The sequence below is a fragment of the Hypomesus transpacificus genome, chromosome 6 (assembly GCF_021917145.1).
Source record: "Hypomesus transpacificus isolate Combined female chromosome 6, fHypTra1, whole genome shotgun sequence".
Classification (NCBI taxonomy): domain Eukaryota; kingdom Metazoa; phylum Chordata; class Actinopteri; order Osmeriformes; family Osmeridae; genus Hypomesus; species Hypomesus transpacificus.
The window spans coordinates 3,826,259-3,848,953 of record NC_061065.1 but is presented as its reverse complement, the minus strand read 5'-3'; the positions used below and the strand labels follow the sequence as shown (position 1 = coordinate 3,848,953).

Below are 22,695 nucleotides of genomic sequence, written 5' to 3'. Positions count from 1 at the left end.
GCCATGGGCCTGCAATGACTTTTGCATCAATTGCACATTGATCCCACCTGTCTGTTCCTCTGTGGGGGTAACATGGCACTGACCCGGTGTTGCATGCTGACCCAGTCACAGCCTTTTCTGCTCTAAATCAGACCTGTGACATCGCTCATGGCTGGGTCACATGGATGAGCAGTGCAGCTTGAAACGGAACTTGGGTGAATATAGGCATACCCATCGTTTTAACCTCCTTAGTAAAACATCTGATTTGCATTGTTTATGGTCACTTTGTTTATTTGCCACAGTGTGTCACTGCTGAGCAGGAAAGAGGGTTGGGACGCTGCACCTGTTCAGGGAAGAGGGAGGTGAGTCTGTCTGATGTTCCTGCCAAGCCAAGGTTGTCAACCTGCTTTCTATGAATACCATCTGGCTGCAGACAGGAATTGAAAGACCACCACACTCTCTGACGTTTCTGTTGAAACAGGTCAAATCATCCCTGTGTGTCTGTCTGTCTGATTCTCCCTATCTCCCTCTCTCTCTAACCTGTTAATATACCGGCCACTACAGCTACACAAACAAAAAGCAGAACATCACAGTCCACCCATGTGACCCTAAGTGTCGAATCCATTTCGTTACTTTCATTTTGTTGTGTTCTCCCCAGTTCCCTGCTACATCAAAACACAGAGAAACCTAACCTAGAAACAGTGATTAGCGACACAGAAGGTTTTCCTTGCAATCCTTAGAGGTTTGCCTTCCGTGCCCCAGACAAACATTGTGTGAAGACAGAAGAAAAAAAATCCAATTTATTTGTAACAGACAGAAAACCCAGGATGGCAACCTCTGGTTAAGAGGTCCACTCACTGGGATGGGATTAGAGACAGATGCTGGGACACACACCAGGGAACACAAGAAAGTGGGACAGGAGTGTGTGTGAGTATACATACGTTTGTGTGTATGTGAGTTTTCTCGCCCACTCAGCAGTGTGGAGCCCCCTATCACCTGGCTGCCCCCTGCCTGTCTTTAACATTCTATCTAGGGCAGAACTCAACCAGGAGCTGGACTTATCCTCTCACTTCCATTACACTGATGACATGCATAGTGATGTCACTGAGGTACTGTATCTCATTCTGACAGTAGACGTATAGTCTCTATTGGGTGGTATTTTGTTATGGAAGTATTATCCGACTGTACTGAAAGCAAAGAGGCGGTTGTACCCATATTTGAGATAATATGCTCAAAGACACATTACAAAGGTATGGACTATTATAAACTAGCCTGTAGATGGACTAGTCCACTAAGGCCTAACTTGGAGATGTACCAGTTCACAAAGGCTTTAATGAATTAATCCACTGGCGTAATAAGCTTTTTCCATTCTCTGTCAGAGCCAGATTGTAATCACATTGATAACACTATCACAGTGATCTACGTACACGTGACATCTTACCATTCTGTCTCAGAGAACAACCAGGGGTGTCTTCCAGAGGACGCTAAGCTAACAGGGCTAGGTCTGCACCACACCCCCTGCATGTGCGGATGGCTAGCCCTCTAGCACTGGATGAATTCAGCTGAGCTCTAGCTAGTCAGTTGCCTCCTCCAGCAGCCCAGGATAGGCCCCGCCTCTCCGCACCTCTGGTCACCTTCAACCCCCCCCCCCCCCCTTTCCTGGCCCCCTTCCGAGCTCTGCCATGTATACCGTAGGTTCTCTATTTGTCCCTCGCTTACCTTTGCCTCTTTTGATCTCTCTCTTCTTTTAACTTTGATCTCATCCTCCCATCACTCATCCTGTCACCTGTTTACAAAAGATGATGTTTCTTCCTCTCTCTTTCTCCCTCATTCTCTCAGCTCAGGTGTATGACAATAAGCGATAAGCTGTTTTAAAGAGAACATCCCCAATCAAACAGCCTTTGATTTGTGAATGTGTGTGCGTGTGTTAAGGAGGGGGTCATGACAGAATGTAGAGTAGATATTGAGTAATGGACAACTCAGACAAGGCCGTGGGCTTGACGCCAACCACTCCACAGATTACCAAGGAAACCAAAATAACCATGTGTCGACCCAGCAACACACTCCCCTCTTAACTAATATTGAGAGCATTTTTAATCAATAATTTTGCTTTGAATTATATAATTTCCAGCATGGTGATTGGTGCTGAACCTGTACCAAAGAAAGCAACACACTGATTCTTCCTGACAGGCATAGAATGTTGGCGACTTGGAGCCAGAGTTAGCTGTCTTTATCATGACATTGTAAACAGTTATTTTATGGTAGCCGTCGGGGACAGGTGGGGGAGGGGGGTGGGGGGGTGGGTTACATTTCCGATTCCACTCATTGATTAGAGTGAGATGTGTGAGCCAGATGAATAACCCCACACAGCTCCCTGACGAGGCAGCACAGCCTGCTGATTGATGGAAGTGTTTACGTTTACATGTGTGACAGCTGAGCATCCACTGCATTTGAGCTGATGAATTGGTTTCTTCTTCTTCAGAACTCTTTGCCTCTCTTCATTTTCCATGGCTCAGGGAATGAGACGCAGCCGAGGCTAAAGTTACTTTGGTCTGAGGAAGAAATGTGCCGACTGGACATAATCCCTGTGTCTGTGTAAACATATACATCTGTGATCATTAAAACCTTTGGATTGATCATGAGGAGATTGGATGCAAGAACCTCCACATTAACTTGAGGTCACCTGGTCCGGTCAGAGACAAGCCTAGCAGGGACTGTGAAGAGAGAATAACAACCAAGCTCAATGTCTATCTGTCCCTGGCACCCTCATATCCCAAACACTGGGCTTTGGGTCAGGCCTGGCATCTGCCTCTGAACAGATGTTTGGTAACATCACAGAATTAAGCTGCTGTTTCTGCTGGACTTTTCCTGCTCTCTGAAAATACCCTAGCCTCACCACTGGCTCAGAGAAGTGTTTCATTTCAAAGAGAGACAGAGACAGAGAGAGAGAGAGGGGGGGAGTGACAGGGGAATGGGGGAGGAGAAAGAGACAGAGGGATGAATGCAATAATGAAAAATATATGGGTGTGAAATTGGTGAGGGGTTGAAAAGCTTGCATTAAGGCTCTCCTCTTGCCCAGTTCATTGTTACTGTCCATTAAAGTATACAAATGTTCACCATATTTGCCTCTCTATCCATCTTTCTATCTGAATACGGCTGCGGTACATTTGTAACTCTTTAGGAGAGGAAATTGGAAATCACAAGTAAATGACAGAAAAATGCACTCAGGCTCATCAACTTAATATCTCTCTCTCTAACACAAACACATACACACCATATGTCAAACTGCATCGTGCTTCCTCCCTGTCTATTTATAACTAGGGTCTAATCCAGTAGTCCTTACTCTAAAGCCCCTTCCACATTATCTGGAATGTAGGGATCGACATTAGCAGTTTGTTCAATGGTTATTTGTCTGTGGACCAAGCTAGCTTCTTCATGTGTTTAGACATACCAGCCAGGAGGAGAAAGCTTATAATCCAGCAATGGTAGTGTGCAGAGTAGAATACAATATGACCTTATTTGAGGTCAGTCTTAAACCAACCAGTCTCCGGCTACCCTCGTTATGTAATCCCATTGGCCGAGCCACAGTATGGAGGATTTAGACTGGCACATCTGTGGAGCTGCTGGTCAGAGCACATGATACAAAGCTTCTCCTGGTGTGTTGGTTGGTGACGGCTGGTGTGTGAGTGTGTGTGGGGGTTATATCCTATTTTAGCCTTCCTCCAGGCCTGTGGGCGTCCAGAAGACTGAGGAGGATGAGCCCCTGCCCGGCAGCCTCCGGCCTGGCTTACATTTCCTGCCCCGGCTCTTTTCATAGGGCACTGCACGTAGTTCACTTGTCCGTGCAATACTGCGCCCGGCTGAGAACACGATCCACACTGATGCTGCCTTGGAAGTGGACTGTGGGATGCGAAGACAAGGGGAGGAAGGGAGCGGGAGAGAGATGAGGGGGTGAGGGAGTGAGAGATAAAGGCTTCTCTACTGACCCTACCTGGTGTGAGCACTGAAAGGGGCTGAGAGGATGTGGCCCAGGTCATCGTTCAGTAGCTAAGGTTAAACAGTCATCTGGCTCTGGTTCAGGAGCACCAAATAATGCAGAGGCCTGTCTTTGTTCTCACAGCACTGATTTGGCTGCGCTACTGCAGGTGCCTTAAATAGAACTACCGCACGCAGAGATACTGAGAGCCAGAGTTTAGTTTATGGATGCATGCAAAGCCGAGCGCACTCAAACTTCCTCATTCCTTACAATGAACAATTTGGTGCGGTGGTTAGCTGTGTGGTTTTGGGCTAGCTGAGGGACATCCACCGGCCATAAAACAAACCCTCTTCAGGGTAAAAAAACACAATAAAATGTAAGTCTCCTTAGACAGGTGTGATAGCCCTGTAACCTGACCACCAGCCTTGGGACCAGACTGGACACATTCATCAAAATAAGAGAGAGAAGAAGACAGAGAGAGACAGGGAGAGACAGAGAGGGAGAGGGAAAGAGCGAGAGAGGGGGGGGGGGGGGACGGGGAGAGAACAGCACAAGTAGCAGAGTCTCATTATTAATGACAGCGCTCAGCATAGCTGTCCTCTCTTCTTGAGGTATTGACCTGTGCTGACTGCCATGGCCAGGGAGGTCTGTAGACACGGACCCACAGCTTCAGTCATGGTGTCCCAAACCGCTGGCCTACTTCAACTGCAAAACAATGGGAGGAGAGAGCTGACAGCTGCAAATCCCATAATCCACACATGCTGCCCCTGCCCTGAGAAGATTAAAAGAGACCAGTCTCAATAATGCACTTTGAATAACATCAAACCTAAAAACGCCTAGTGGTCTTTCAGGAAAGACAACAATTCTGGACTATGCAGTCCAAGAGGAGACTAGGAAGATTGTGTGTGTGTGTTCTGTACATCCAGAAAATAACCTTGACACCATGTCATACAACATGTTTATGACTTCCCATCCTTAGAGTCAGCTGACATAAGGAATACATGGGTTGGTGCTTTGGTGAGGGTATGTACCCCAGTGTGTGTTTGGGCGCTGATGGCAAATATATTCCACTTGACATCACTGAATGAGTGGGTGGTTGAAACCCTTTTATTGAGTGCACGTCTCAATTCAAGAGTCTCTATTCAAGTGCGGTGCGGCAGTGTGGTTGGAGCTGGCATGGGTTGTGTGTTGGAGATGTGTGCTCCTGCTGGCTCCAGCCTCCGCCTCTGTTGTGCTGCCATGGCACCATGCTGCCCTGCAATCTCACAGCTTCTCGTAGCCGACCGTATGCAGGGGAAAGGGAAAAGGGAAAACTGAATCAGAGAGGGACAGGAAGAGTCTACTGAAGGCTTTTGGTGGACAGACTATCAAGGCTGCTTGGCAACAAAATGACAGAAATGCTTGTGGAAGTTCTTTACCATCTGTTCTGCCAACTATCCCACCATATCTTTCAGAAGGGAAAACGGCAGGAAATATGACGCTGCTATACGAAGTATGCAACAAAGGGTGAGTTAATGGACATTTACGCCGGTGCACTTTGCTCTCTTAGAAATGAGGACCCACCTAACCAACCTGGACTCGTCCACTCTGTGTCTCCAGCATGACAGTCCCTCACTTCCCCTCTCCTTCCCTGGTGCATCCTGGGTAATGGCAGAGTGCACTTCCAGGTGTCAGCAGAACGCAGCGCGGGATGTCACAGCAGATATTTCACGGTGTGACGGCTCATCTCGTCATGGAACGACCTCTAAAGTCATGCGTCAGCAGGTCTACTTGGGACGTGTCACAGTGTGTGACCAGCACAGAGCTGAGGAGAGGACAATGCTGGCCCAACAAAGTTTTTGCAGAGTAAAAACACAAATATAAACAATGGCTTTCTCACGAGTTGTTCATCTGTTCTGTTTTTATTGTGTCAGGCTTTGTGTGAAACCGTGTGACACCTCATCAAATGAGACTTTGTCATGACTGGTGAAATGATGGCAAATTTGATGTGAAAAGTGTCATGAAAATCCCAGTGTGCTCTGTACCCCCCCCCCCCCCCCCCCCCCTTTTGTGTTGGGATGTTACTGCTGTGTGAAAAACCGCTACCTGATTTTGAGCCTGAGCCTGTCACATTGGGTCAGTCACAGTGAATTATAAATGCGACTCAAGCTATATCAAACCACTTATGAGAATGAAGACATCTCAGCCATTTTCTCCCAAGAGGTCACAGAGAGAGATTTGTAGCTTGAAAGAAAGAGACATAGCTAGATAGAAAGAAACATAGAGAGAGACAGAGAAAGAGACAGACAGACAGACAGACAGAGATCAAGACATTGAGAGACAGAGATCAAGAGAGACAGAAAAAGAGAGAAATTCAGCCAAACCTACCCTCCAGTTCTCAAGCAGGCTGGGACTCCTAAAGCCCTCCAACTGACCATCAGGCAGGAGGATCTCTGACATCCAAGCAACCATCCATCAGAACAGGGGTGGGTGGGGGCCGGGTGTGTGTGTGTGTGTGGGGGGGACAGGGACAGGGCCGAGTGGGCCACGCCCCTGCCTCTAGCCTCTACAGAGCCATCTCATGTGATGGATCACCGGCTGGCCTGGGCATTAATCTTCCTTCAGCCAGCTGATCCAGCACTCCTCCGCCCAGCCAGTGTCCGCCGCACCACCAGCCTCCCTCACGCACCCCCCAGACTGGGACAGTATTGTCAGGCCACCCCCCACCAGCCTGCACAGGAGGAGGACCAGAGTCCCACCACACCATAATCAACAGGGCTGCATTATATATGGGTCTGGATGAGCTGCTGTGACAGCCTGGCTGTTTGTCATGTGTGGCGGTGCTTTGCTGAAAAGCTAAAGGGGGAGGGATTTCATCAGCTCCTTCTATGTCGCTAGAACTTCAAATGGGAAAGCTCAAAATACAAGGGCACAACGGTATTTCAAATGTCATCTTTTAATGTCGCCATCATTCGATTGATATTGATTGTATTTCGCTTTCCTCAAACACAATAGTTTGGTTCAGCTTTTCTTAGCCTGGGATGACAAAAACATGGGATCCATTTGGGGTTTCGACATCAGGCTGTTTAATATCCTGCTGCAGGAGCTGCTGTGTGAGTGTGAAGGCATCGGGAGGTTCTGTCGAGGTAAACACCACAGGAGCCAGGGAGCAGTCGGATGTCACACACCCACTTGACAGGAGTTACAGTGCATCGATAAATTCAACTCTAGCCGCTGTTTCGGTTGCTATTATCTTATTGATTGCACATTCTCATCAGGCCCTCATATGCAGGGGGCCTGGAAATCACCCATAAATCTTGGCACAAGTGGCCCTCGGGTAATATGTCAAAGTCTGCGTCTCGGACCCCCGCCAGCCACCTCCCAGACTGGGGCCTTGTCATGGAGCCGCGTGGGTGGGGCGGGACGGGGGGCGGGGGAGGGGGGGGGGGGGGGCAGTATACACAAATCTCCACTCTGAGGAGTGTATCTCCCTCTGGCTGCGTATAGAAATAGCCAGATCATTGGGGTTGGCTGAACTAACTGTACCACACGCCGCTGTGATTGTGTTTCATTGTTCCAGAGGGAAAGCGACTCCTTCATCCCGTCACTGGGTGTTAGGGTCATGTCGATTCACAGGAAAGGGGGGAAAGGACAGAACATTGCAGGGGGTCATATGCAACGGGGATTATGTCCACACACACATACACACACACACACACAAACTGCACACACACAGCACTCATTGCACAGTTCAGAAAATAATTGCACTTTTTAATGATCAGGGGTTGTAACTTAATAGTTTCAGCAATGCTCAATGTTCCCTTCTTCCTCTCCTCTTTTTAGTGTGTGACACGCATGCATAAACACACACACACACACATTAACTCAGATGCACACTACGCTTAGACAGGCAGAAGAGCTGAGGGCCAGCTGACACCAGAGTGACGGCCTGCCTGGCTGACAGAGAGCTGTTCGTGTGCAGGAGGAGTACAGGAGGACCGATCCCCTCTCTGTCACACTCTGTCACTGTCACCACCACTGTCACCACCCTCAGCCCACTTGTCATACATTCGTCTTGATGCCCCTCAAATTCACACCCAACCTTTGAGCAACTTGATACAGTGCAAACTACACTCTTTTGCTTTTCCTTCGCATACAACATGCACATAATGTGGAGTTAACAGTGTTTTAGCCGTTGCAATTGGATTTGTGTGGTATGTGAATACATGATGTTTTATGGGTGTGCCTATATGTGGCTTAGTAACTGAGTAGATGGCTTCTATATGGAGGGATCCTCTGATCACTAATCCATTTAGGACGTAGAGTAAATTGGGATTACAGCTATCTAAACCCCTCTTTGGCTTCTTGGAAATACCTGTCTCTATCAAGCTCAATGCGTGTGCAGTGTGTGTGAATGTGTGTGTGTCTATATTGAATGCATGCGCAAGCATTTATGATATATATATGCGTGTGTGCACAGGATTAGTGTTTGTTTGTGAGTGGATCTTTAAATAGCCTTGGACTGAAAAAGACGCTTCCCACCCTCTCCCTCCTGTGGTGGGCGCTGGATGCTGTAGAGGTCACCGAGCCTGCACAGCCAGAGACTCTGAGGTCGCAGAGACAGGCAGAGCATCCGTAACTGGACACCAGTGTGTCTTCCCAGTGACACCGTGGAAACCGTATCCCCACCCTGCCACAGAGCAGCGAGGGCACAGAGAGGGGGGGGGGGGGGGGGGGGGGTGGGAGGGGAGGGGCGGGAGAGAAACCCTCCCTCTATTACACCCTGCTGGTTCAAAGTAATCAGCGATTTTGAGGATATGACTTTATTACCGATCGGAAGGCACTCAGCAAAATGTTCAATCCAAGTCAATTTAATCTGGGAACACAAAAACGGATTTGGGATGTAGACATGACAAAAGGATTTTTAGGTAAGGGAAGGGTTAGAGCAGAGTGTTGAAAGGATGAGCGTCTAAATGAGGGGCTGACCGCTCTCTGACCGCTGGGCTCTGTAGCACGCTTGCTGTCAAGATATCCCAATTGTGAAATGACTATGATTCATGCATAGACACAGCACCTATTTTGACATGAATCAATCTGGGCTGTGTGAGTTTAAATTATTTGTATCAGTGGATGTGTGTGTTATGTGTGTGTATGCCTATGTACATGTATATTTGCATACTGAAGTGTGTGCGCATTGTGGATGGTGGTCGTGTGACTGTGTTCATGCATGCTGACGGATGTTGTGGGATTATGGTTAGAAATGAGGGTGAACACAAGGACAGGCCTGGGCAGATGATATCGGGAGGGGGGGGGGGGGGGGGGGGGGTTCACACAAATCCCAAACCAAGTACACTCCCTCTCAGACAGATATTTGAGAGATGTAATGACTGTCTGATATTAGGGCAATAGTGTCTGAACAAGATGGTTTCCCATGACTTGTTTTTCATGTGTGAGGAGGACTCACACATACAACACTTGAAGTTGCTGTGCAGATTCTCGGCGAGTGATGTTTGGTGAGTACAGAGAGGTAGCACTGTTCTCTGCTCTGTGAAATATCCTGCTTGACAGATAGAGGCCTCTGTTCATTAGCAGCTCTCTCCCTGCTAAGATAACACCTGTTCTTTTCTCACCTGCGGTGGCAACTTTGAGAACTTCATAGCGTCTGACTAGACAGCTCAGAAATGCTGCAACCATAGTTACTCCAGCAAGTGAATTCCCACCACAAGGGGAAAATCAACTAAAACATTTTTTTTGTGTGGTTAATCTTAATGCATAATTTTTTATTTGATTAAGGACTGGGGTTATTTTTTGGTCAATCATAATTTTTTTTTTCTTCTACCTTATTATTTTTACTAATTAGGCTGTTAAGCTAATTAGCCAGACCTAATGATCTCCGCAAACTTGTCGATATTCATGGATGGGTCCGTCTGCCTGCCTCTTGCACTTTCTCACCCCCTCTCTTCTCATGTCTGGAGCCCCTCCCCCTCATCTCCCTCGATCTCCCTCTCATCTCATTCTCTCCCTCTCGCTCCTTACCTAAGCCTTGTGAACCTTGGGGACAATCCATACCTGACCGGGTTGCTTGGGCTTGAGGTGTAAGCTACACTTTACATACCTTCTTTAGATCAGCACATTCAGGGAATGGTTTTGAAATGGTTCCTTCCTCCCACCTGAAGGATGTGAAGAATTCTGAAATGTTTTGTTTAGATGGCCTAACACCACACATGATCACTGATAGGACTTGCAGCCAAACACACCCATGCCATGATGAACTACAGTAAGAGCAAGTTAGAGGATGAGAGAGAAAGTGAGAGCGAGGGATACAGACAGAGAGACAGAGACAGAGAGAAAGAGAGAGAGAGATCACTGACTGAATTTAAATCAAAGGGGATAGGTAATGTCAATGCCATCAAAAAAACCCTCCTGTCCCCCATAAGGACAGACTGGATGGGACACGTTAGGGTCACAACACGACCCAAATACCCCTCATATATCCCCCTACACGACCCAAATACCCCTCATATACTATCCCCCTACACGGCCCAAATACCCCTCATATACTATCCCTCCACACGACCCAAATACCCCTCAGCAGTCAGGCAAACAGACAGGCCGGCGGTGAGGATGAAGCTCTTGGGAGGCCAGACACAGTAGGTTGCTCTTTGGCTGGCAGCAAGTCCTTTGTTTTGGGGGAAGTCAAGTTTAAGCCCAGATGAGACTGTGGGAATCTAATGAGGTTTTCCTCTATCACATGTTCTTGCCATTGATCCAAGTGATCCCACCCACGGCGACTGGCTTCCTTCTCTCTTTGAACTTGGAAAGAAATCTGTCCGTTCTTTTTTATGTCAGACTACATCTGCAATTACAAGAGTTTGTTTATAAAGAGCTTGGCAGCGAGAGTTTGACTAATTCTTTAATGACTTTATCACATACGCTGCAGTCCAGCCGCTGTGATGCTCCTCAGTATTTAAAAAGCTCTGGGCTGGCTATCATGTCTGCGTTTGAGTGACAGTAATTCCGCAACGCTGGATTCAGAGCCTGAAACGAAAGTGTTGACAGCACCAAAACACTGTCGCTGCTTTCACAGCACTTCCTACCCGAACCTAAGGGAAATTTAAGTCGGATTCTGATGAGCTTGCTTCTTATTCCAGGAGCGGCCACGTCCTGCTCAAAGTAAAAGACACACGTGGCCGCCGGATCAGACAGGAAGGGCTGGTGGTGTGCTCTGCTGGCAGCTGGGCTGACACCATGGGTGAGCAGGAGATGACAGGGTTTGATTTTCCTGAGATGGCATGAGTCATTAACGTCTCTGCTTCTACTCCTGGTGTTCTGCTGCTCTGTTGGGCCCTCTGACCTCATAAAGCCTTAATGATACAGGCATGGGGCCCACATCCTGGAAAATGAGTCCAGTGGGCACTGTGCCCACATATGGAAAAGCCCTGGTAGAGCTGCACCACCTCTCTCTTTCACTCTCTCACTCTCTTTTTCCTTGAACATCTCCTCTCACTGCCCATCACTGGCTCTTTGAAGCTCTCAGATGTGATGCTGATGCACGGAGATGCCCCTGCTCACTTTCAAACAGAGTGTGAACTCACACAGAGCGTGTGAATCAATGCGGAGCGACAATTCAAGCCCTCACCTCGTAGAACTCGTAAGATACGCTCCCGCTCGCCCCAAATCTGTCGCCTTTCCTTTTTTACAGAAATATCCTCACACAATCAGACAAATAAAAAGAGGGTCTCATGAATATGGATCCTTTGTGTTGCTATTGTGGAGTGTTTTCCTGTCGTCCAGCTCCTATTCCAGAGGAGTGGGGTCTCACTGAACGTGAACAGGCCTCCAACACTCCTCATCACATCGCTCTCTGTTTCCCATGGCTGCCTGGATGCTTTGAAGCCATAATCTGCCCTCTTTTCCTCTTCCAGAATAGAGACAAGCAGGTGGAGGTGAAAGACAGAGCGCTGTGGATATAGGAGGAGGCCTCATGTTCCCTTTGATGTGTGTTCATACATCTGTCAAAAGGAATTATCAAGGAAATGTGCCATGCAGTGTAATGAAGAGAGTCTATGAGATGACTGCATCTGTGAGAATACTGCATGTCATGTCTGTGAGATGTGTATGATGCCATGGACTCCCAAAGAAAACTTGTATGGTTCAGGATATGCGAATGAAAATGATTTTATGAAACAAGAAACAAAGGAAAAAAGAGAACATACTTGTTTCCAAACAGAGACTTGAGTGAGGGCAACCGTTTGTTTCAGAAGAGCCTATTCATATGTTTTCTGCCAAGGCTACTTTGAGAGACAGGTCATTGATCATATATGTACGCTGTAAGCGAGTTTGATATGAATATTTATGGTGTGAGGTTAGGTATCGGAGGAAGCTCTGAGTGGTTCTTACTGCAGCGTGTGTATTCTCCAGGGAAAACACACACTGGCCAACGGTAATGGAAACAAACACTGGCTCTGTACAATCACAAGAGCTTTCAATGTTTCATTTTTTTATAGCTTTGCCGCTAAAAGTGGCCTTGCCGATCTAGCTAAATGTATTGTTCTGTTGAAAAGCAGTCAAGGGACAATACATTATGGATGAGATGCATTGGAATTAATGTTGATATTTACATATATTGTAATGTTAGTTTTACATAAGCAATCTGTTTTCAAAAGCAACAATAAAGTCTGTGTGTGTACCTTCATATAATACATGTGGTTGACAGTAGCTATTTTTTGTTATACTTTTTCTTATAGTGTAATGCTACCAATCCATCCCTGCCATGTCTTGTCTGATGGCTTCTCATGGAGGTCATAAAGGGAAATATTAGAAATCCCCAATCGTAGGAAAAATTGAAGCTGTAATCTAAACCATGGCTCTCTGGTTCTGCAGATATAAGTCTCACTTCTCTTTTAGAATGTGTGTCTTAGATCAGAACATGAGTCACCCCTTCTCCACCTCTGAATTAGCATTCCTACTCTGAAACTGCCTCATTAGCATGGAGGTTCTGTGGTGAAACCCCAGCAGGTAGCCCAGCACAGGAGGATGGGAGACAAAACTACAGCATACATCGAAATGAAACCAGCAAGGACAGGTAGACGAGGAGAGGGAAAGGAAGGAGGATGGAGCTGCCAGCCAGCAGAGCGGAGTATGTTTTCTGTTGGAGAGGAGAATCTCAGGTCCCTGCTGAGTTTGAGATTGATCTGTCAGGGTCTTCGCTCTTCGATTTTTCTTCTTGGAGTTGCAGAGTCATCTTGGCAGCAACACCTGTCCATATCCCCTCTTACACCCACACACCCAGCACACTGACACACCCACACACACACATACACACACAAACGCACACACTTGCATCCTGGCTGGTCAGCTGGGGAGCACTCTCAAGGGCGTGGTATTCAGCACTTTCTCAGTGACCTTGAGGAAGTGCAGGCGACCTCGGCTTCCTGTCTGAGTGAACCTGGGCTGCATCTGCAGCCGCAAACAAGAGGATGAAGCAGAGGAATGGGTCGGATGCAAATATGGCTGCCACCCCCTGGGTTGCAGAAGAAACAGTGACAGATAAGCGGACTGAGTCTGCACTGTGTTACTGGAGTCGGGTTTTTGTTTTTGATTCTTAATGTGTCTGTTGAACTGATACAGATGACTGCATATACACACAACCTTGGTCTCAGTGTGGGTTTGAGGTCAAACTTGCCATATGATCAAAATGTTCAACATGGACACAATATGATATGACCATTAAAATCACGCATCACACATATAGGCTATTATATACATGAATTTCATTTTTATTTGAGACTTTTTCACCATTCAGGGTGTTTCGACAATGATGGAGTTCAAATGAAGTTTCATTTGGAAACTGGTAGCACCACTGGCATTTATTGCCTGTAATCAAATTTGCACTGTAAATTTAATCATGACCAATATATCTTGAATACACTATGGTTGTTTGTTTGATTGTTTGTGTTGCTAAATAAAATCATAGATGACAATATTAGTAGCATACCATTTCCATATAAACCACTGTTGTTCAAATAGAAGAGGATGACAGCATCAAAATCTGCAACAGGTATTTGTATTTGAAATATGCATTTCTGAGGATGAAGGTTATAATATTCTATATATATATATCTATATATCATGTGTATATTTATGTACATGTATGGCACTTGATGACACAAAATCAATAAATATATTTAACAAACAATAGCAGTGGGCGCTTGGGTGAAAAGAAGAAAAGACAGATCACAGCCGTCTGCAGCACGTTTCGAAAGTCGTACTCTGCTGCACAGCAAGCTAAGATAGAGTGATCGTTTAGGTTAAGGACAGTGGTGCTAGCGCAGGCAACCAATACATCGACAATTGTTTATGTAATAAATCTAACAGCAAAGAGATGAAATGATTGACATAATACAGGAATTAATTAACTGAATTAATTACTTAATCTGTAGGCTATAATTAGTCTTAAACGTGTCTCCCAAATTGCCTGATGATGTATTTCATTGCTATGGTAGTTTGAGGTGTTGAAAAACCAATGGAATGTCGTAAAAACACCGTTCACAGCACACACCGGATAGGCCTTCTTTTTGGCTCGCTGTATTCATATTTAGTGCAAGTATTTATACCTTAGACTATAAGAAAACGTTGATTAGAGGCTAGCTTCTGCTTTTAAGAAGCACTTTATAATATATAAATGATAATAAAAGTTGCATCAGTGCCTTCTCATAAATATGATAAACAAATGTTTGGTCTGTTTTAGTTGTCCTTTAAAGACTAATTAAATCGCTACCCCTCCCACTTCATCACTGAGGTCGGTGAGATACACTGTCCACCACATTCCTCATAAATAGATACCGAATTATTTGTAAAAGGGTCCCATGTCTCCCTTCACTTTCAGCTACTGGGCGTTAAGCTACACATACGCAGAGTCACTCGACTGAGTGCGACCGAAGTTGGGCATGCTCATCCTTGGCAAATCTTTGTTGCGGATTTCATAGATTGACTTCCTTCTCGCCTGCACACCTCTCACAGCAGTTTTGATCTTCCTCCAGCCAAGGTGATTGAGTTCAGCCAAGTTTAGAAGAACACATACGCCACTGACCGCAAACATGAAGACCAGAAACACGGTCTTCTCGGTTGGTCTTGAAACATAGCATTCAACATCTTTGATACAGGGATATCGATCACACTCATACACTGCAGGGACATTAAATCCATACAGGAAATATTGACCCACCAAAAACCCTATTTCTAACGCATTTCTGAAAACCACTTGGATGATGTAAAATCTTGAGATGCCCTCTTGTCGCCTCATTTTAGACTTAGTAGTTCTCATGGCCGAATTCGGAATGTCCTTCGAATCCAAACAGTCAGGCTCCGCTTCTTTCGTGGAGTTTTCTGTGTTCTGAAGTACTCCGTTAATGATGGTGTTTTTAATTTTTTTGCTGTCGTCTCTCTTCATGGAATCCTGGTCCTTGTCTAGGGAGAGGTACACCGTGGAGAACCTCCGCTCCTTCTGCTTGGCAGACTGGTGCACAGAGTATGTGATGAAGCAGAGGCTAGGACAGCACACCATGATTATCTGAAATACCCAATATCTGATATGGGAGATGGGGAATGCCTTGTCGTAACACGCCTGGTTGCATCCTGGTTGCAAAGTGTTACACACGAACATGGACTGCTCGTCGTCATAGACAGTCTCTCCAACTATAGCTACAATCAGAATCCGGAAGATCACCACCACAGTTAGCAAGATCCTAAAAGTAAACAAAAATGCGTAAAAATAAATGCAGGCCTTTTGAGCAAATCTGTAGCGTCGATATAAGTATATTCACAAACACAGATTAAATTATTTAATTGTATGATGTCTACTTGTAGGGTAATGGATGTTTGGGAGCTGTCCGGTGCTGAATCCACCAACTATCCCTGTGAAAGCCCTACCAATCATTTAACCTCATGTCCGGCTAAATACGAAGTAAACACGTTAACATTTTTGCTTGTCAGCAATTTATCACAAGACATGCAGTGTGTGATTTATTTGTGTGTGTTTTACGTATGGGATTTAAGTATTTAAGAACAGCTGCTTCGTGTTTTAATGCTTTCAACACTTGATTAAAACCCTAAACTCTTGGTAAGACTTTTTACAAGTGTCTGCAGCTCTCCTTCTTACCTTCCGATCATAGTAGAGTGCTGCTGGACAGCAGCCTCCAAGAGACGCTCTAATATTGTCCACTCCCCCATGGTTGATCATTCGGAGACGATGGCACTCTGTGCACTGTGCAAAATTCCTGTGGAATCTACTGTTTCCCGTCTTTATTCCTGAAGGCTCCGATGTTGTCTGGTGAATGCATTGATAGCGCGCCACTCCTGCTGCGCTCCTGCCCTCCTGCCTTCTACGCCTCTGCTAAAAGCTCATTCGACAACACAAGCACTTTTGCTTGCGCGAGGCTGAAGTGCTGATAAGAAGAAATCACGATTTTCGATCGTGCGCGCCGTACAGTAGGTCGCGCGATGCTTGAATGGAGGCAGTTGAGTAGAACGTTGAGCGAGCGCTAATCCTGCTTTAAGTAGACTCCTCCTGTGTCACGTGCAGACAGGTTGGTGGATAGAGACGGACAGTTTATGTAGTTCCATTACAGTCTTCTCTCTATTCCTGTTCTGGAGACCTGGGATATTTACCTGTAGAAATTAAATAATTTAAATGGATACATGTAAATTTTGAGTATTTTAATTAATAGCCTCCCACACTACTACAAAACACGCCAGAAGCAGAGGACCCTAACTGTAGGCCTACATTGTGCCTGAAAGAGAGAGGCTGAAACTATAAGGATTATTACTGGAGCAAGTTGCACACCAAAGTCTAGACAGCCTCCCGACCTCTCTCCGTCGATTTATATCAAATTCCAGTGCGACGGCAGCCTAAAGACAGCTCCTAGTCGGACAAACAAATTGGGCTTCATCATCAAAGCCCAAAGCATTTGTTTATTTGATAGGCTGTGCTGATAATTCCTTGGATAAACTTGAACGTGAGTGCACGATCACAATTGAGTAATCGCTTTAAGGGGTGGCCTTAGAGCGTCTAAAGATAGAAGCAACTTGGATGCTTGCCCCGTAGTATTTATTTCAATCATATCATGTCCAAATTTATATGTGTGTTTAAGGACTACCGTACTATGCCCTGCCCTGCGTTATCAGTCTATCATGAAGTCTACAACGTGCATCTGAGAATAATAGGATAGTCTACATTGAATTTATATTGTGAACTCATCAATACTCTTGTGTGCAAGTAACCAGGTCTTGTTTATTTACAAACCAATACAAATTCAAGTATCATTATCTTCACGATGCAATAAATCACCACATATGTAATAAACAAACTGTACAAAATGTAAATGTTTAAGGAGAGGCTGCATGGATCTGTATCTCTGTATCCATATCCATAGGCGGAGGTAATGTGAAGAGTCAGTGAATCCATTAGGGCAGCAAAGGGAGGAGTCATGGGGAAGAGAGGCTGCAGTTTAGAAGCACTTCCTGTGGACTATGGAGGGGCCTGCCTCATCATACTCCTGCTTGCTGATCCACATCTGCTGGAAGGTGGACAGGGAAGCCAGGATGGAGCCTCCGATCCAGACAGAGTACTTACGCTCAGGGGGAGCAATGATCTGAGGAAGACAGAGATAAATACAGATTATCTAACAGCAAAATCCATCTCAAAGATATGTTTTTAACCATTCAGAATTCCTATAATAGTACATTTTATATTGATTAGACATACACGTGTTCAGCCCATACGACCCTTCATATATACCTTGATCTTCATGGTGCTGGGGGCCAGAGCTGTGATCTCCTTCTGCATGCGGTCAGCAATGCCAGGGTACATGGTGGTACCACCGGACAGGACGTTGTTGGCATACAGGTCCTTACGGATGTCGATGTCACACTTCATGATGCTGTTGTAGGTGGTCTCATGGATCCCAGCAGATTCCATGCCTGTAGTCATAAAAATGACAAAGTTCTATGAATGTGTTTTGAATACTCAAAGGTAGCTCTCATCATTTCACCCAAAGCATTACTGTTTGGTGTTCTATATTTCCATTATTGCTGTGTGGGTGTAGTAGAATATAACTTGGCATTGTAAAATATTTGTATCTGTCCCATTAATAAACTTGGTCACTTACCAATGAAGGAAGGCTGGAAGAGGGTCTCTGGGCAGCGGAAACGCTCGTTGCCGATGGTGATGACCTGACCGTCGGGCAGCTCGTAGCTCTTCTCCAGGGAGGATGATGACGCGGCGGTGGCCATCTCATTCTCAAAGTCCAGGGCCACGTAGCAGAGCTTCTCCTTGATGTCACGCACAATCTCACGCTCAGCTGGGAAGATACGAAAGACGCAGAAGACTCTTGAGTTTAGCTGCACAGCCTTCAAGGTGTGAACTTGGAATTTTGATGAACTTGGATACCTAAATATGAGTATGCATATTAAGTATGCACTCACCGGTGGTCACAAATGAGTAGCCACGCTCAGTCAGTATCTTCATCAGGTAGTCAGTCAGGTCACGACCAGCCAGATCCAGACGCATGATGGCGTGGGGAAGAGCGTAACCCTCATAGATGGGCACGTTGTGGGTCACACCATCACCAGAGTCCAGCACAATACCTGGGAGGAAGAGAATGAACCATTCAGTGCTAAGTATAGTCTTAAGTGTAGCACAGATCTACAGTATAATGTATTTGAACTCTGCTCACCTGTGGTACGACCGGAGGCGTACAGGGACAGCACAGCCTGGATGGCCACATACATGGCGGGGACGTTGAAGGTCTCAAACATGATCTGGGTCATCTTCTCACGGTTAGCCTTGGGGTTGAGGGGGGCCTCAGTCAGCAGGGTGGGGTGCTCCTCGGGGGCCACTCTCAGCTCGTTGTAGAAGGTGTGGTGCCAGATTTTCTCCATGTCGTCCCAGTTGGTGATGATGCCATGCTCAATGGGGTACTTAAGGGTTAGGATACCCCTCTTGCTCTGGGCCTCATCTCCCACGTACGAGTCTTTCTGTCCCATGCCCACCATCACACCCTACATTGGTAGAGAGTAAATGTGTATTAACTATTAAGAAAAAAGACACAGCTTAAAGATAACGTCAAATCAAACTGTACAATGCTAAGCATTCATTTGTGGAACATCATAAAGATATATTCACATTTCCCCTTTATCATTTCATTGATCGTCTTTATTGTATGTATGTCATGATCACCAGGTAAATAATCATAAAACATCATTTACCTGGTGACGGGGACGACCGACTATGGAGGGGAAGACCGCGCGAGGTGCGTCATCACCAGCAAAGCCAGCCTTCACCAGCCCAGAACCATTGTCGCACACAAGAGCTGTAGTCTCGTCGTCGTCGCACATGATGTCAGATGGGTGTCTGAAGATAAGAACAGGAACAACGAACAGCGTCAGTGTTTTTGAAACAAGATCATGTTCTGTCAGCCCATTAAGCATAGGCCAACTTTATGGAAAACATGTACGCACGTGTTCATACAAACATAATGATCCTTAATTAACTATATACAGTAACATAAAGATACAAAAACGATAAGTTTTATAAGTGGCAGATGTAAAATCAAAACGGATGTATTCTTCTAAACACTTTGTTCACGTCCTGGTTAAAATCCTCAAGCAAAAAAGAAAATTAAATATATTTCCAAACCGAATCACTCAAAAGCGCCTGTTGAAAGAAAGGTGTCCGTTTCCTGAACACCATGCTTTATAAAATATTTTCTATATCCTTTTTACAGTTCGTCGTACTGTAGGTTGGCAGGTTACTGTAATTCATGTTATGGGCTATTCAAAAGCCCGTCGTCCTTTAGGCAAAGTTCATGGGTAGACTACTCACCAGATCAGCACAAGAAAGCTGTTATTGAGAAGAAACAGGTAGAGTGCAAAAGGAAGACTGCAATTTATACTCTGCAAGCGCGTCCACTCTAGACAACCCCCTTTGCCATTTTTGGAAGCCCCTAGGCCATGAGAATGGAGAAGCCATGAATGGAAGGGGCGCGAAGAGGAGGGGAGATACGTGCGCAATGACTCGGGAACCAAAAGGCCCATGTATGGATGGAGTGCCGCGCAGAGCGGGTGGCTTGTAACAGCTGTATAGGCCATACGGTATTCCACAATTACACATCAATGGGAGTACAGAAATAAAGACGGATGTCATTTGATGTATCAAGTTTCACGAGCACGTCTTCCACTATGTGGAATTGACTATGTAACTTCGAGGATCCACACTAACGATGCTTTTGTAATGATAAAGATAGTGACGTCAAGATTGTGTTTATTAAGTAACACTATGAACCCACTCATAGGAGAGTGCTAATCACAAACTGTTCCTTGATCAATTTGAGTGGTGTAGGCTGGCAAGGTTCATGGTCATCCATTAATATAAAAAATGTTATATATTTAATTTATTGGTCAATTATTTTTTGTAAAATATGATTCACTGTTTTAATTAAGATTAATCCTACACCAAAATATGTAAAATCCAATTTAATATTTTCTGAGTTGGTTCCAATAGTTTTGAATTATTATTATTATTTTTATTAATATTTTTTTTTATTTACTTGGCTTTGCGCAATGTAATGTACCGTATGTAAATGACATACAGAATGAAAAAAATGTCGTTTTTTCCATACTTTTTCAGGGATTATTCATTCAGAGGGCAGCAACGCCTCACCTCTCCCATGTGATGGGTCCATTAGTCCTATAGGCTACCATGGGCTAGCTCCCATGTTCCAACACGCACCACTGTCATAACCACATACTGTATCTGCTCACTAATGACTGACCAGTGCAGTGGTCTCCTGTGAAACAAAAAGCTGCGCTACCTGATGACCAATAATTTTAATAACCAAAAAACAGAATCTGTCAGTATGAAAGGGTGGAATGTAAACACATTTTTTGGGTTGGTTACGAGATCCTTTCTCTTCTTGCAAATCCACTGACTCATTCTCAGAAGAATGCCCTTCTCATGCTTCATCACCAGTCTACCATATCAGGAATAGAAGCGTTCTTTGCACTACATGGATATGGTTTCTCATAATGGTAGCAATCACACCAAGTTTGATCCCCACCACTGATATCATTATAGTCCTTTTGCATAATCCCACCCACATGCTGTGTTTGAGCATGTGTCAGTTGGTCTCTGTTTCCTGGTACAAATGGTCAGGCAACAGGACTGGGGGAGGGGGAGACTGGGGTCATGGTCCGGAATAACTACGATGCGATTTGGCACATGGCAGGGAAAAAAACGCAATGATTTGCCTGCTGTATGGTATGTTGGTTGCAGTAAAACTGAGGAAAAAGAAAAGTGTCAAAACATTTAGACACGCTGCATAATAAAATCATAAAGTTGAATTACTAATTCAATATTATCGTGTTTATTGTGATCAAGAGGAGGCATCAATTATGTATATTATTCATGCTGTACAGCAGTTGCTTGTAATACTTACTTTGGGTGAACTTCTTGACTCCGACTTTGGCTTTGAACTTTGCTTCTTGAAAATTAGATATTTAAGAATTCTGAATGATCCTATTAGTTCATGAGGCCAAGCTTATTTTTTATGATTCAAGTAATCCCTCCTGCTTGAGCCAACTTAGAAAATCTTTCACACTGTACTTATTTGACTAATCGCTGGGTGGAAGCCATTGCCTCATTGCCATATAGGACTAACGCTTCTTCATGACTCACACTGAAACCCACAATTTTTGTACTCTTTGCTTAAAATATTTTTAGTTTTGGTTTTCTGACAAATGTAGGTTTTAACTGATGATGGTGTGTTGAAGAGGATTTACAAATGTCATGATTAGTTAAAGGAATATATGTGGAAATAATAGCACATATGTACATGTTAACTTGAAACATAGTTTCACAAAAATAGTTTCTTCCCCATCTGTCTTGCTCTGTGCTCTGCAAGGAGTTGCATACATTAATGAGCTGCTTCTAAGTAAAAACACATGCATGTATATTCATGAAAACGTTAAATATGGACTGAGGGAATGTATTTATTGCTTGGAAAATGCACATACTAACCAACTCTACCTGTTTGTTTTGACCTCTGTCTCTCCTCCCACATGTTCCACTTCTCTACACTGGGGCGCTCTTTAAACAGATGGCTGGCTGGTGGAAGGAGGAATTAATTCCTGGATTGTTAAGACTTACAGCAAGATACAATTCCGACCTTGAAAAAGGTCAACACTAAGGTATACAAAACCTTAGTTTGGACTCACATTCATATCTTCAACTTCTCCAGGTTCCTTTGTTGTCAACTCACCATTCTCTCCTGTTTTACCCCCCACATCATCCAACCCTCCCCTACGCTGAGCCCTCCCTCAGCCCTCTGATCTCCTTCCCTGTATTCCATTACATTTGGCCATCCTAAGAACTCTCCAACCAAATGCAAGCGTCCCGCAAGAGCAGCCTAAGAGTATACCTAAGCTTGTGTTACAGCACAAGCTGAGCCTGTTTCTCTCTGTCACTGTTGCAACACACTTCCAGAACATGGAGGGGAAAACCTTAGGGAAGAGGAAGGAAAGATCTCATCCCTGGCTTTTAACTTCCCCTTCCAGTCCTCTGCCGGCTTCCCTCTGCATATCAAACAGACACATTGATTTGCCACCATCATTAAGAATTCCATCAATGTCAATTGAATTCGTCCCTACAGCCGTGTTCTGTAAACTGAGTTGGCAGCGTAAACATTTACGCTCCCTCAGTGTCT

General features: G+C 45.1%; 2 protein-coding genes across 2 annotated transcripts; both read right to left on the bottom strand.

Annotated features, from left to right (window-relative positions):
• Positions 1 to 14,122: 14,122 nt before the first annotated feature.
• LOC124468937 (gap junction delta-2 protein-like) lies at positions 14,123 to 16,383 on the bottom strand. Its single transcript, XM_047021988.1, has 2 exons — positions 16,095 to 16,383; positions 14,123 to 15,681 (listed from the first exon to the last, which is right to left on the bottom strand). The coding sequence occupies exons 1-2, from the start codon at positions 16,163 to 16,165 to the stop codon at positions 14,838 to 14,840; spliced, it is 915 nt and encodes a 304-aa protein (XP_046877944.1). The 5' UTR covers positions 16,166 to 16,383; the 3' UTR covers positions 14,123 to 14,837.
• An 804-nt stretch (positions 16,384 to 17,187) lies between these two features.
• actc2 (actin, alpha, cardiac muscle 2) lies at positions 17,188 to 19,901 on the bottom strand. Its single transcript, XM_047021738.1, has 7 exons — positions 19,818 to 19,901; positions 19,202 to 19,346; positions 18,670 to 18,994; positions 18,419 to 18,580; positions 18,103 to 18,294; positions 17,733 to 17,914; positions 17,188 to 17,586 (listed from the first exon to the last, which is right to left on the bottom strand). The coding sequence occupies exons 2-7, from the start codon at positions 19,328 to 19,330 to the stop codon at positions 17,443 to 17,445; spliced, it is 1,134 nt and encodes a 377-aa protein (XP_046877694.1). The 5' UTR covers positions 19,331 to 19,346; positions 19,818 to 19,901; the 3' UTR covers positions 17,188 to 17,442.
• Positions 19,902 to 22,695: the final 2,794 nt, after the last annotated feature.